A 16,020-nucleotide genomic window follows, 5' to 3' on the forward strand; every position below is an offset into this window, starting at 1 on the left:
CTGCGATTTTTAGCAGGACTGCGACATTGCGGTGGACAGATCAGACCCCTAACTGACATTTTTGACACACTTGGGGGGGAACCAGTGACATTACTACAGTAATCAGTGCTAAAAATATGCACTGTTACTGTAATAATGACACTGGCAGGGAAGGGGTTAACACCAGGGGCGATCAAAGGGTTAAATGTGTACCTAGGGGGTGTTTTCTAGCTGTGTGGGGGCCAGACTTGGTGGATGAAAACAGGGCTCTCCTGTGTTCCGAAATAACAGGAACACAGGAGCCCTATTTCAATCAGTGACAGATGAGCGGTGTGCCGTCTTTACAACAGCACACCGCCTTCTGTCAGTCCCTGCAGCGATCGCTGGGTTCCTGATGGCCATCGTGTCCACCGCACCCGTTGCTTAGCTGCATGGCTAGAGAGTTGGCACACGAGCGCTCGACCCGCGAGCCGCTGTACAGGTACTGCAGTTTGCGCAGGAGAGCCAGCCTGCCGCAGTATATCTGCGGCGGCTGGTCTTTTAAGCGGTTAAGGTAAAAAATCTTTTCCATGTCCTCAATCCTGAGCTGTGCCCGTCTGCAGCAGTGCTGTTCTCTTCCCTCCTCTCACAGGAGGCTCAGCAGCAGTGGGGAGCCATTGGCTTCTACTGCTGTCAGTCAAATCCGGAGTGCAGGAGGCTGGTCTGAGCTGCATTTTGTATGTCAGTAGACACAGTGCGGCTCGGCATCAAGCCCGCACGAGCTCCCCCATAGCAAACGTCTTTCTGAGGGGACATACAGAGAAAAGCAGGAACCAGGAGCACCAGCGGTGGAACCTGAAAAGAGGAGGATTGGGGCTGCTCTGTGCAAAACCAATACACAGAGCAGGTAAGTATAACATGTTTATTTTAGAAAAAAAATTTTTGAATTTTTACAATCCCTTTAAATTGCGGAGGTACAAGTCTGCAAGAAAATGAGTTATCGCAAGAGCAGACTTGCCACATGTGTTGGATTACAAGGTAAGGCTGGATTTCGGGTTTAAATTGGGTTAAAGAAGAATGCTTGTAAGAACTCCAGCTGCCACTATGCCAAGGAACAATAGCAATGTACAATGGAGAGGTACCATGTTTCTACTTCTCTTGCCTGATCCTGTGTCCTTCCTTCTCCTTATCTTTTTCGGAGGACGCAGTTTATTCTACTCTAGTACGCACACGTCAGATTTTTCAGGATTTTATGTCCCCTAAAAAAGGGGTGGGGCTTGAGTAGAAGAGTGTAAGTCGATGTGATAAATTTGAGCGTGGCTGCTATTTTTAACGTGCGCCTCTTCCACCTCTGATATGTTATGTCTGGCAGGTTACAGAACAGCTACACGGCCTCACAGAGGACCAATCAGGACTTGGAGGAGAAGCTGCACACACTGGTAGGTGTCGGTCATATGGTAGCCAGGTTAGTAGTGTGCTGTGTGTGAGATCTGTGGGGTGGCCACACACACACAGCAGTATTTCTGAATTGGGAGCTGTGGACTGGTAGAACCTGATCAGTTCTTAGGGGCTGTTTAAATAGGTTCACAATGACACTTTGGGGAAGATTTATTAAAACTGGTGGAGCTGTGCATGGTAGCCAATCGGCTTCTAAATTCAGCTTGTTCAGTTAAGCTTTGACAATAAAACTTGGAAGCTGATTGGCTACTATGCAGAGTTGCATCAGATTTTGCACTCTTCAGTTTTAGTAAGTATATTGGTCTCAGGTTTAATGACAAAGTAGAATCCCAGCCTCAACCTAACTAGTCTTAATGTCCCTAACCCTACACACACCTATGCTGACTAACCTGTGTTAAAATAAGTATATATATATATACACTTATTCTACGCCAGCTTTTTTTTTTTTTAATTTTGATGATTATGGCTTACAGCTAGGGACACCCCAAAATTCAGTATATCAGAAAACTAGGGAACTTTGGACTTGATAAAACAGTGGACCAACACCAGCAGATGACATGGCTCCCCAAATCCTCCCTGACTGTGGAAAATTTTGCATTTCATTTGGAAGTCAAGGTCTCAGAGTCTGGAGGAAGAGTGGAGAGGCACAGAATCCAAGTTGCATGAGGTCCAGTGTGAAGTTTCCACAGTCAGTGATGATTTGGGGAGCCATGTCATCTGCTGGTGTTGGCCCCACTGTGTTTTATCAAGTACAAAGTCAGCGCAGCCCTCTAGCAGGAAATTCTAGAACACTTCATGCTTCCCTCTGCTGACCAGCTTCATGGAGATGCTGATTTCATTTTCTAGCAGGACTTGGCACCGCCCACACTGCTAAAACTACCAATACCTGGTTTAATGATCATGGTATCACTGTGCTTGATTGGCCAGAAAAATCGCCTGACCTAAACCCCATAGAGAATCTGTGAGGTATTGTCAAGAAGATGATGAGAAACTCCAGACCCAATAATGCAGATGAGCTGAAGGCCGCTATCAAAGCAAGTGGGCTTCCATAACACCTCAGCAGTGTCACAGGCTGATCGCCTCCATGCCACGCCACGTTGATGCAGTAATTCATGCAAAAGGAGCCCCGACCAAGTATTGGTATAGTGTATACTATACTGTACATGGACATACTTTTTCAGTAAGCCAAAATTTCCTTTATTAAAAATCCTTTTTTTTTCTATTGGTCGTATGTAATCAAATTTTCTGAGATACTGAATTTTGGGGTGTAACTAGCTGTAAGCCATAATCATCAAAATTTAAAAAAAAAAAAAGAAATGTTTGAAATAATATTCTGTAACGCATCTATATAAAATAGGATTTTCGCTTTTTGAATTGAAATACTGAAATTAACTTTTTGATCTAATTTTTTGAGATGCACCTGTATTGTCCGGCCACAGACGGTTTCCCTGCTTTTTTAAAAGGAGTCCGGTGCAGTTTGGTTCACCGGTTCAGGTGTGATTCAGGTGCGAATTGTTACTTGAAATTGCACCTGAATCGGACTGGAAAAACGTACAGGACTCTTTAAAAATGCACCGTGGCCGGCCCACAGTTATGTGAACTGACTCCATAAAGAAGGCTGCCGGTTCACGTCATGTGTATTGGATGCGGTTCAAAACGCATCCAATTTGCATACATGTGAACTGAGCCTTTGGCTGGAATTCTACTTAAATGGATAAAAAACACACACCAAAATTCTGGTCGGTGGCTTTTTTTTTTTATGCACCACCTTTTTATAGAATCTTCCACACTTTGGGGGATCATAACCCCATAGACTGTTTGGGCATGCTCCTGATAATATGATCACATGATCTGGAGCCTGTCCTATTGGCTCCTGATCTTCACTGTCACCTGGAGCTGTTGGTAGCAGTGCGGTCCCAGTGATGGGTGTGCGCAATTAATCATGCTCCTAGCACAAAACATATGGCCTTTCACATGTATGTGGCAGCATGGCATAAGGCCCACCTCTGTGCTGCCCACATATATGTGTACAGCTGGCAGCAAGAAGATAAAAACTTATTTTGTTTTCCTTCATTGTACATTTTCTGTTGACACCTGCTGCATTTTAAAAACTAAGATTGAACCTACAGGATAAAACCTGGTACACAATATGAGGTTTTTTTTTTCCGTTCAACCCAGTGGGTTGAACAAAAAACCCGTCGGCTCCGGTCTCAGCCGCTGTACTAATGATCCAACGTTAGTACAGTGATCTCCCCCGCTAACCTGTTGTGTTCTGACATCAGAACACTCTGGTCAGCGCTCTTATTGGCTGAGAGTGCTGATTGGGAGCCGGTCAGCTGCTGGTTTTTCAGCATGCACGTCTGACATACAGGCCGAATGTCGGCCGTTTTGTATTGAACCGGCCGATGTCACCAAGCATTCGGCCCATGTGTACGGGGTTTAAGTTCAGCTGTGTAACAGCGTGCTTCATAATTGTTGTAACCTCTTCCTGAGGTTTTTTTTCACGTTTTCTAGAATTTGTCCTGAAATTTGTTTTTCTGGAGATGAAAAGGTTCCATCTTTGTTCTTAACGCGAGGCGGTCCGTCTTTTCCCTCAGCCGACCAGTCCTATCCACCAACTAAAGATAAACTCCATCATAATCCCCAATGGAAAATCAACTCCCAATAGACATGAATAGGGTAGAATGGGGCTCACTGGAGAAAGGAAGGCGGAGGGGCGCCCACTGTGTGGCGCCTCAATAAGTGGCATGATTACACAGTGCTGCATATTTGGTGTGGTGTAAGGAAGCATGGTTAAATAGAAGCCTGTGCAAATTCACAGTGCACACTGCAGATGTTTAAGGGCTCATTCGGATGGGCGCTGAGTCCAGTCCTCCATGCTGAGCTGCTTTTTGCTTCATTTGCATCCACCTCGAAGCTGCGTGCAGGCAACCCATGGAAGTGGAAGCAGACACAGCAGCTGCAACGACACATTCACGTGTCAAAATTTAACATGCAGGCAGGAGCGGGTGCACAGATTATAACGCAATGTCTGCATTCGGATATCTCCTGCCCGCATGTCAAATTTTGAAATGCGACTGGGTCCGTACAGCCGCTGCATCTGCCTCCTCTTCTATGGGCTGCCAGGATGCAGTAAAAAAGCCTTTCAACACGGAGGACGGGACTCTATTGTCTCTGGCATTAGACGGCTTATATATGACATGCCGACCTCTGTGTGTGCTGATAGCAGTGTGCCTACAAGTCCAAGATGCTTCATGGTGCAAATTCCATCCTAAGAAGTTGGAGATTTGGCTCACTGCCGCCTCATTCTTTTGGTCGTTGGAGCACTGGGCATGCCAAATCCCCAAGTATAAAAGAACACACCAGTTTCTTATCATTTGTAGCATTTCTCAGCATGTTGAAATATGATGGATGTCGGACTGATCATTTGCAGGTGATGATGGTGGTCCACGAGTGGGTGGTTGGTGGTTGAATGGTTTAACCAGAACAGTGGTTGTTGGGTGGCACCCTCACTTTAGTTGACATACTTGTGGAGGTGCTGTGTAATCTCTGTGTACTAATCTGATTTCCTTCTAACTCTCTCTCTCTTTCTGCCTCACATGGTCGGTTTTGCAGGCCTCGTTCAGCCAAAGCTGGATCTATTCAGTTGCGTTTGGTAGCTGTAGTGTGAGGGGGGATGGTTGCACTTGGGTTCCTTGTCTTGTCCTGTCTGGGTCACCTGGGCCCTCGCCTACTATATGAGCCTCTTGTCTGAATCCTCCGCAAAAAAAAAAAAAAAACCCTCCCCTCCGACAGCTTTGGGATTCTGGAATATTTGATACCTCAGCTGTATCTCTCCTCCTGTATGATGAGCACTTCTGTCTCTCCTGTGTAAGAGCACCCCCTAACCCCTGTCCTGTACCCACCTGGTTGTCTCTCTGATCCACACTGATCGTATCTCTCCTGTTTAATCTGCAGATAAAGAAAGCAGAGATGGACCGCAAGACGCTGGATTGGGAGATTGTGGAACTCACCAATAAACTTCTGGATGCAAAAACTACCATTAATAAACTGGAAGAGTTAAATGTCAGTAAAGTGTGTTCTTAATGATGCAGTGTTCTTCCAGTCTTTTCATACCTCGCTTTTTGTAGCTACCATACTGTGCCTACCATATCTTTCCTACCTACCTATTTTACCATACACATTGTGGCTAACCTGCCCACCATAACTACCCCCAACTGCTCTTCCTACCATACAGTACCTATCCTACCTTCTATATCTACCCTGCCTATCATACCGTGCCTACACTGCCTACCATATCTTCCCTACCTAGCCTACCATCCATACCTACCCTTCCTACTACACTGTTCCTACCATATCTTCCCCACATACCCCTCATACCATACCATGTCTAGCCTGCCTACCATATCTTCCCTACCATACATAATGTAACTGCTCTTCTTGGCATACCATGCCTACCCTGCCAACCATATCTACTATATACCTACCCCACCCACTCTTTCTACCTTACTGTGGCTCCCCTGCCTACTGCATTTAGCGTACATACCTTTTCTAACATACTGTGCGTGACCTGCCTTCCATATTTTCCCTTCCTACTATACTATGCCAACCCTGCATACCATACCTGTACCTTTCCCGACTACCTACATTTCTCTCATAGGAAAGTCACATACAAAACCTGTAAAGAAAGACTAAAGTAGGGAACATGTAACAAAGCTAATTAACCTCAAGCTTAGAGCTAAATCTTAAAAGTGTTTTTCTAAACTCACAGCAATGAAATTAGTCTGTATATGCAGTAAAGCATGCTTGTTATACTTACTGTGGAACCTAAGGGGTTAGTCCTCCGCATTGTGTAAAAAGGCTGTTTGATCCTGTATCCTCCGATCCTCCCCTTCTTCCACTGTCTCCAACCCATCTCCTTATAAAATAGAGCAGGGGTCTTCAAACTTGCCTAGTCATGTCTGTGAATGTCAGTTTTACAATGCCTCATGGGATGTGTAGTTCTGCAACAGCTGGAGGGCCGTAGTTTGAGGATCCCTGGAATAGAGCCTTGGGGGCAAGCTGCACATGCTCAGTTTGGTGTGTATTGCTAGAGAGTGGTTTTTTTTTTTTTTTTTTTAAATCTTTTGGGGAAAGTGTATGTGATCAGCACAGGGCCAATCGGCACTGTCCAGACATAGGGGTCAGGGGTCCTGCAGCCTCATAGAACAAACAGGGGAGAATGAAAACTCCTCCTACAAGCTTTAACCAGACACTGATAGAAGTCACAAGACTGCTATATGCTGCTGATGCGAAAAGGTATTTAGCAATTTATATTTGCAAAAACTATTGCATTTACATGTTCTGTCTACTGTGGGAGAGCAGATATAGTGACTGCAGGCTCCTGGGTTTAGTAACACTTTAACCTACTTGTATTTCTCTATCGTCCATCAACAGACGCAGCCTCATCTCCATGAGCTGAGTGGGTTTATGTTCCTCCCATCAGGAGTAGTCTAGGCAGGAAAATTTGAATATACACGCCCAGGGGGCTGTCCTTCCAGGCATAAACCCCCACTGCATTGCCATCTTTGGTTCCTCCTCCCCACTTATCAACATGCTAATGACATTTTCAAATCCATCCTTTCCATTTTCATTACATACCTTTTAGACCCATTGTTGTAATTTGTGCTCCTCTGTGCAATGCAGGCAGATCACCGGCTGGTGAGAGGGGTGCACTGAGTGCTGTACAAAGCTGTTCCCAATATGATTACAGCACCCTGGCTTGGTACTCTTCTCAAGAGCCCTCAGTCCTGATGCAAGCAGTAGGCTGGCTCTTGGGAGGAGTTATACAAATATCTAAATGCTTTGGGTGGGTGTCAGCCTGGATGTGTGGGCACACAGACACAGCTGATTGCACCTCCCAGCACCCGGCAGCTTTGTCGATAAAGCTGTTTTGAATGAATTTCATTCATAACAGCTGTGTTTCTTATGTTATTGCTGTGATTGGCCCACAGCTATCATATGGAACCTGTGGAAATGACAGAACCCTGAACCATGTGATAGCTGTGAGGCCATCATAGCACAGAATAGTACATTACAGCTGTTATGAATGTAACCCATTTTATGACCGTGCAAAACATTGCTGTTACAGTGATCATCGCTGTTAAAATTACCCTCTGCACTAACTTTGTGTTTTATAGAGAAAGGACAGTTAAAAGCTCATAACATAAAATAGACAATCGATACAGACACAAAAAGCAGATATACAAATAAACACGAATACAGTATATAAAACACTCAACAAGGGAAAGATGAGATAAAAGGCAGGAGGGCGTCAAGCATTGAACTTGCAGCAAGACTTAAAGCCTAACTCCACTTTTAATGTCCCTTTAAAGCGGTAGTATATTCCGCCATTAAACTTTTACCTACAGGTAAGCCTATAATAAGGCTTACCTGAGGGTAAAATTAATATCTCCTAAACCTACACGGTTTAAGAGATATTCGCCCTGCATGCAGCTACTGACACCAGCGGCGCATGCACTTTGAAGGTCCTGCGGACCTTCGGAGCTCTTTGCCGGCTCCTTGCCGGAAAGTAAATTCCGGCGTGCATGCGCAGGAGTGATGTCATCGTGGCTCCGACCACTCGCAGCGCCGAAGCCGCCAAACCCGGAAGAGACGCCGAGGGAACATGACAGCTCCATCAGCTCTGTCCGGGCGACCGTGTCGGGGCTTCATTTTAAGGTAAGTATTTCATAATGAGCTAGTATGCGATGCACACTAGCTCATTATGCCTTTGTCCTGCAGGGTTTTTTTTTTTGTGAGGATACAACCGCTTTAAATAGTTTGGGTCAAGCTGAGGCTACCTACAGCTCATACAGTGCACCCAGCAAGCGTGTGCAGTAAATAGTTATTTTGGGCCCAAACAAACTATTTAAATCAGGGGTGGGGAACCTTTTTTCTGCCGAGGGCCATTTGGATATTTATAATATCATTCGGGGGCCGTACAAAATTATCAACTAGCCTGTTCTATTTTGTCAAACATTTAATAAATTCACCCCTAATGTGATGGCTGGAACTGCTTCTCTTTGGTGAGGTGTGTGATGTTAGCGGGTATTGATGATGCTGCTACTCCCAACTATTTTCCAGGTTTGCGCCGGTCAGTCTGGTGCGCAATCGACTTTGTGGTGGGAAGTTTTGAAAAGAACTGCTGGTGGGAAATGCTGGCTGCTACTGCTGGTGGGAAATGATGGCTGGTACTGCTGGCTCAGGCTGGCATTGCTGGCTGGTACTGCTGGCTCAGACTGGCATTGCTGGCTGGTACTGCTGGCTCAGGCTGGTACTGCTGGCGGGAGACTCAGGAGCGGCGCTGCGCTGGAGGAAGATAGATGAAATGCTTCCTGTATTGGTCACAGGTGGAGTGAATTTGAAATCACTCTGCCTCTGACTCAGACTTTCAGGACTGAGCCCGAACTATACAGCAAATATTGTCTCTATTCTGACAGCTCAGCTGAGAGACACAGACTCAGCGGCAGCCTGGGGGGCCGGACCAAATGATTTCACGGGCCGCATACGGCCCTTGAGCCATAGGTTCCCCACCCCTGATTTAAAGGAACAATAAATGTGGAGTTAGGCTTTAAAGCCTTTTTCAGGCAAACATTAACCCTCCTCTAACTTATCCAAGACCGCGGCTTTAGGTTACTAACAGGGACTTTTTGCTTTGTAGCGTCAGTTGAAGAGTGTGGGAATGGGATGGTTAATTAAAGCATGGAGATGGGCTTTAAAAGGGTCAGGGCTCAGTCTTAGTAATGTTTGCCTGTGTTCCTAATTCTCCAAGCACAAGTACAGGTTCATGGTGGAGTAAAGGCCTGTATGTAAGAATTGTGCCCGTGTTCACAAATTCTTTATTGATGGATTTGGGTCAGCACTGCGGAAAAATCCTGTTGTCCTACTTTCTCCCTTTCCAGGTATGCCTTGGCTTGGATCCCTGTTTGTCTCTCTGACCGTTTGTTTCCTGTTGTGCAGATCCTGTGTGGTCTGAGGTGAAGAGATTTCTCTGTTTATATACTTATGTGTCCCCTCTTTTTCAGGAGCGATATCGCCAAGACTGTAACCTCGCTGTTCAGCTACTCAAGTGCAACAAATCTCATTTCAGAAACCACAAATTTGCAGATGTAAGTACGCCCTTCACCCACTCTGTACAAGAGGTTGTTGGGTTAAGTGGGGTACACACTAGAAGAATATCTGCCGAAAAATTCCCGTCCGAGGTAAAATCGTACAATTTTCGGCTAGTGTGTACACAACTTTTAGCAGCCGATGCCGACATTTTCGGAAAAAAAAAAAAAAAAAAGCGAACGAGAAATTTAGTGAACATTTATGCACTGGCAACTAAAAACGGTAATGAACGCTGAGCAAGAGACAGAAAAATCTGAGGATATTTTGTCCGATTTCCGTCAAGTGTGTACGGGCCTTTGGCTGTAGTTATGTATGGTGAGAGGGGCAGGAGTAGGGTTGGGCTGTAGGCATGATAAGAGGATTGTGGTGAGATGAGGCTGTTGATGGCAGGTATGATTAGTGGATTATGGTAGGGTTATACCGTAAGGGGAGGACGCGGCAAGGGGAGGTAGGTAAGGGTGTTAAGCTGTATGTACATATGGTAAGGAGATTGTGGTATTGTTGGGTGATAGGTAGGTATGGTGAGGGGATATTGATGAGGTTGGGCTCTAGGTATACAGTATATGGTGAGGGGATTTTTGCAAGGTTAGGCAGTAGATGTGTATGATGAGGGGGTTGTGGTGGAATTAGGTTGTAGGTATGTTTGGTAAGTGGATTAAGGCATGGTTAGGCTGTAGGAACATTTGGTGAGGGTATTGGATTTGGTGATGCATGGTAAGGGGGTTTTGGTATGTATGGTAAGGGGGGTTATGGTGGGGTTAGGCTTTTGGTACATATGGTAAGGGGGTTGTGATAGGATTAGACTTTAGGTACATATGGTAAGGGGGTTGTGGCTTGGTTAAGTTGGAAGATAGCTAAGGGGATTGTGGTAGAGTTAGACTGTGGGTATGCAGTATATGGTAAGGGGATTGTGATGTGGTTAGGCTGTAGGTACATATGGTATGGGGATTGTGGTTGGGATAAGTTGGAAGGTAGTTGGGTAAGGTAGGGGGATTGTGGTAGAGTTAGGCTGTGGGTATGCAGTATATGGTAAAAGGGTTGTTTGTGGTTAGTCTGCAGGTACATATAGTAAGGGGACTGTGGTGAGGTTAAATTGTAAAAAAAAATGTGACTACACCCAAGCTTAGTAGTAAAACAATATGGTGTAACAACTGGATGATTAGCTGCTGCTGATGACAAAGGTATGTTCCTTTAAAGATAAATAAGGTATCAGCGCTGCTAAACTACATATACTTAAACAATAAAGTGCTATACAATCATATACAGAATAAAGTACTTAGTGCAAAAGTCCTGATATCTCACATTGTATAAATACATAAAGTCCTTCTGTACATCAAAGTGCCAGTGCTTGAAATACAAAAAAAAGGTGATTCACTCAGTGCTCCCCTTTCGTGTCCTCACCCTCCGGAACAATGAGAAAAAAACGGCATCTGGTGCTGAAAAAGCACTATGGCTAGTATATAAATTCTTTATCTTCCTCCTAGTTGAGCTGGGTGTGTATCATATGCCAATGAATCCTGTAATACTTGATAGAATATTTTCTCTTTTTGACTCCCAATAGTAAGTTTCATGGAATTGAGAGAGAGATCCTCATAGTGTAAAACTGCTTACTTTATTAAAAATTGTATAATAATACTTATACAAGTAAAATTCGGCGTACAAAAATCTTGTGGTGTCCGCCACGGCGGCATGCGTTCCAACCACCAGAAAAGACGTCAGACGTTAGTCCCCTGCTTGACGCGTTTTGCCCCTCCCACTGGGCGTCATCTGAAGCTTCAGATGATGGCCAGTGGGAGGGGCGAAACACATCAAGCAGGGGACTGACGTAATTTCCGGTGGTTGGAACACACGCGGCGGCGGCAGACACCGCAAGATCTTTTTATCCCGAATTTGCTGAATTGTACTTGTAAGTGTATTATTATACAATTTTTAATAAAGTAAGCAGTTTTACACTATGAGGATCTCTCTCTCAATTCCATGAAACTTACTTTCAGGAGTCTTAAGGAGAAAGAATCATTCCATCGAGTATTACAGGACTCATTGGCATATGATACACACCCAGCTCAACTAGGAGGAAGATAAACAATTCCTATACTATCCATAGTGATTTTCAGCACCAGATGCCGTTTATTCTCATTGTTCCGGTGAGTGGGGACATGAAAGGGGAGCACTGAGTGAATGACTTTTTTTTGTATTTCAAGCACTGGCACTTTGATGCACAGAAGGACTTTATGTATTTATACATTTTGAGATATCGGGACTTTTGCACAAAGCACTTTATTTATTCTGTATATGATTGTATAGCACTTTATTGTTTAAGTATATGTAGGTTAATTGTAGCTTATATGGTGAGAGGATTTTGGTGAGGTTAGGCTGTAAGTTTTTTATGATGATAGGGTAGATAATTGTGATTCCAAGCATGAATTGGGGGTGCGGCATTGATCAGGGTATAGGTGTGTCATCCCTCATCTGTATGTCTCCCACAGTTACCGTACAAGCTGCAGGACATGGTTAATAAACATCTGCAAAGCTCGACTTCCTGTCCTGGATCGGGACAAGATACCCCTCCGCCAGTCCTGTCACAATCCGATGTGGTGCCCACTTCTGTGATTGCTCGTGTTTTGGAGAAACCGGAGTCACTCATTCTGAATTCGGCCATGTCCAGCAGCGGTAGCGGTCCTACAGCCGAAGATGTCTTTGTCCACGTTGACATGAGCGGTTCTGGTCAGCAGCAAAATGGCGTCCTGCAGAAACAGGGGAGCATGGACAGCGGCGGTGAAGATGCAGCAACTTTTGAAAAACTGAGTCCCTACCCCACCCCTCCACCCCCGCACCCGATGTACCCAGGCCGTAAGGTAATAGAGTTCTCAGATGAGAAAGTTCGGATCCCCAAGAACAGTCCACTACCCAACTGTACCTATGCCACTCGGCAAGCCATTTCCCTCAGCCTCGTACAAGGTGAGAATGGGAGCCCAGACAGGCATCGTACCGTACCCAACAGCCCCGCATCTTCAGGCAGCTACCCGCAGCGTGCTCGAAGTGCTGATAACCCTGCACGCTCCCCGCTAAGCAGTGCTGCCCCTAGTTCTGCCAGCTCTGAGGAGGACATGTTGGCAAACTGGCAGAGGATGTTTGTGGAAAAAGCACCCCCTAGCACAGATGGATCATTGGCCCATCGCACGTCTTACAACCGGGACACCGCCCTTGAATTACAGCAGAGATTCAGTCGCTCTATGCAGGAACTGAGCCTTGCAGCTCAAGCTTTCTCCGAGCGAGAGTCCTCCGGTAACAGCTGGCTCAGCAGTCGGGAGTCCAGTTTTGATGTGGAGAGCTCCAGCACAAAGAGGGGTCATCTGCCCAATGAGTATGGCAAGGACTTCTCTAGGGAGGAGGCTCAGGACCTTCTCTCTGGGGGGGTGGAAGAAGAGGACGACTTGGAGGAGCCACCAGCCATTTCTGAGGACATAGAGGAGGAACAAGAACTAGAAGATCAGGTCCAGGAGATCCACCTAGAACCAGAACCAGAGCCAGAAACATTTTTGGAAAAACCTCCAAGCGGCCGCCCACACCGCAGCCCAAAAAGGATGGGTGTACATCACCTGCACCGCAAAGATAGCCTGACACGAGCGCAGGAACAGGGGAACTTATTGAACTAGAGGTGGAGCTCCGCGTGTGCGGGCCGCATCCTCGCCTTACCGTATATGCAGAAGATCAGGCCTAGAGCTTTGTCACCTTTCTGGGCTTGCTCTAGTCATCTGTATGTCTGCATCCATTTCATGTGTGCACTACTGGAGGTGGGTTTCCCTCTGAGGTGTCATAGGAAGGCAGGGCCATTCACACAGGAGGAAGTAGTAATTCTCCTCTGCCAGGGCCTGGTATGTGGTTCTGCCCCATAGTCAGAAGGGACCCTGGAGATGGGTGTGCTCTCTGGGGTGTCAAGGTGAGGAGCTAATGAGGCAAATGGGCAGTGAATATGGATCCTGTGACCAGGACGCATTAGGATATGGAGAGAAGATTTATGACCCTTCATAGTTTTGGGATTGGGGAAAGGGGTAGCTGTATCTACACAAATCTCCGTACTACATCTCATGTATTAAAGTGTCGGAAATAAGAATGGTTCTTGTTCAATTTCAGTCCCATTGCCTTTCTTCTTCTTCAGCACATTAGAAAAAGCAGCACAGAATTTCCTCTGGGTAACACGGACTGTTCTTAGGCCTCACACGGCCAATAAATGCCCTCCTGCGGATTTCTGTGGTGGGGTATACTGCGGATACTTTCAGCCAGGATCCCGGGTGTTATGATAAGCGGCGTCTGCTCAGTCTGTACAACTGAATGATAGGCTGACAGGAGTGGCGGCTTTCTACCGCTGTGAGCATGTATCCTGCACATCTACCGTTAACTGCAGTTAGGGACAAATGTCCACCCCCTGGACACAGTCTGTCTGCATCCAGGGGGGAAATCTGTCCCTAACTGCAGGTAAACGCTAGATTTTCAAATACATGCGTATGGATGCTTACAGTGGCCCGGGGCTCCTGGCAGGTTGTCATTCAGTTGTACAGGCTGGGCAGCCCCCCGCTGATCGAGACTACCTGTGATCCCATCTGCCAGTATCCATAGTAGGACACGTCTTGGCTGTGTGAATGAGGCCCTAGTTCAGTCCCTTTTTATGCATTGTGCCGAAGGTTCCTGCCAGTATGGAGCTCAGAGAAGAAAGGATTTATATAGTGTTGCAATATACTATTTATATAGTGTTGTCAAAAGCGGGACTTTGTGTGCCACAGGGAGGATACACACTACAAGTTTGCTAAAAACATCTTCAATACATAGTTAACATAATAAAAATCACACAATCGTCCGACTGCCATGTAGATTTTGATAACTTGGTGCGTGAATCAAGTTCCCAAAATGGCGTAATGGATCAACACGTTTTGCAGTAACACTTGCTTCAAGATCCACACCTTGGTCGACGCGTTTCGTAGTAAAACTTTCTTCTTCAGGATCCACGTCTTTTGAATGCAACCCAATGTAGCTTTAAGAATTAAACAAAAATGCCTCAATAACCAGCATGGAAAAGATATTTATCAAACTAAAATGTGTACAAACAAATCAAAATCATGTTATTTTGATCAATATCTTTCGCACGCTGGTGGTTGGTATGTTTTTGTTATATTTTTATAGATAAATGGGTTGCATCCAAAAGCCGTGGATCCTGAAGTAGCAAGTGCTACTGCGAAACGTGTTGTCCCATTACTCCATTTTGGGAACTTGATTCATGCACCAAGTTATCAAAATCTTTGTGGCAGTCTGACTACTGTTTTTTTTTTTTTTTATCTTTTAACTGTAATAAAGATTTGTAGTGTGTAATTCTACCTGTGGCACACAAAGTCCTGCTTTTGACTCCCCTCTTTTCCCCTTTATGTGAGAATGTTTAGATTAGTAGTCTCCAAACTGCAGCCTGGGGGCCAAATGCTGCCTTTTGTTTGTCTCTATCTGGCCCTTGGGACACTATTCCTCCCATTGACACTAACCGTGGGGCATAATTCCTGCTACTGACATCAACACTGGGGCACTATTCCTCCCACTGACACCCAACACTGGGGCACTATTCCTCCCACTGACACCATGGATGGGGCACTATTCCTCCCACTGACACCATGGATGGGGCGCTATCCCCCCCCACTGACACCATGGATGGGGCGCTATCCCCCCCCACTGACACCATGGATGGGGCGCTATCCCCCCCCACTGACACCATGGATGGGGCGCTATCCCCCCCACTGACACCATGGATGGGGCACTATTCCTCCCACTGACACCATGGATGGGGCACTATTCCTCCCACTGACACCATGGATGGGGCGCTATTCCCCCCCCCCCACTGACACCATGGACGGGGCGCTATTCCCCCTCCCCCCCACTGACACCATGGACGGGGCGCTATTCCCCCTCCCCCCCACTGACACCATGGACAGGGCGCTATTCCCCCTCCCCCCCACTGACGCCATGGACGGGGCGCTATCCCCCCCCACTGACACCATGGATGGGGCGCTATCCCCCCCCACTGACACCATGGATGGGGCGCTATCCCCCCCCACTGACACCATGGATGGGGCGCTATCCCCCCCACTGACACCATGGATGGGGCGCTATTCCCCCCCCCCCCACTGACACCATGGATGGGGTGCTATCCCCCCACTGACACCATGGATGAGGTGCTATTCCTCCCCCCACCACTGACACCATCGATGGGGCGCTATCCCCCCCCCCCACTGACACCATTGATGGGGCGCTATCCCCCCCCCCACACACTAACACCATGGAAGGGGCGCTATCCCCCCCCCCCCCACTAACACCATGGAAGGGGCGCTATCCCCCCACCGACATCAATGATGGGGTGCTATTCCTTCCCCTAGTACATGTTTACAAGTACTAGGGGATGGAATTGTTTGTATT

At 46.5% G+C, this 16,020-nt stretch overlaps 1 protein-coding gene across 2 annotated transcripts in view; it reads left to right on the forward strand.

Annotated features, from left to right (window-relative positions):
• The window catches only part of TJAP1 (tight junction associated protein 1), a 55,002-nt gene extending 41,471 nt beyond the window's left edge, over window positions 1-13,531 (forward strand). The window contains exons 7-11 of one of the 2 annotated variants that reach the window (XM_082252152.1): window positions 1,331-1,397; window positions 5,032-5,061; window positions 5,374-5,481; window positions 9,483-9,566; window positions 12,054-13,531. In XM_082252152.1, the coding sequence (XP_082108278.1) occupies window positions 1,331-1,397; window positions 5,032-5,061; window positions 5,374-5,481; window positions 9,483-9,566; window positions 12,054-13,223 (1,459 nt within the window). In that variant the 3' untranslated portion in view covers window positions 13,224-13,531. The remainder of the gene's footprint in view (window positions 1-1,330; window positions 1,398-5,031; window positions 5,062-5,373; window positions 5,482-9,482; window positions 9,567-12,053) is intronic. The other variant, XM_082252153.1, reaches the window with a different exon arrangement.
• Window positions 13,532-16,020: the final 2,489 nt, after the last annotated feature.

The sequence above is a fragment of the Pelophylax lessonae genome (genome assembly GCF_965119305.1).
Source record: "Pelophylax lessonae genome assembly, chromosome: 3".
Lineage (NCBI taxonomy): Eukaryota > Metazoa > Chordata > Amphibia > Anura > Ranidae > Pelophylax > Pelophylax lessonae.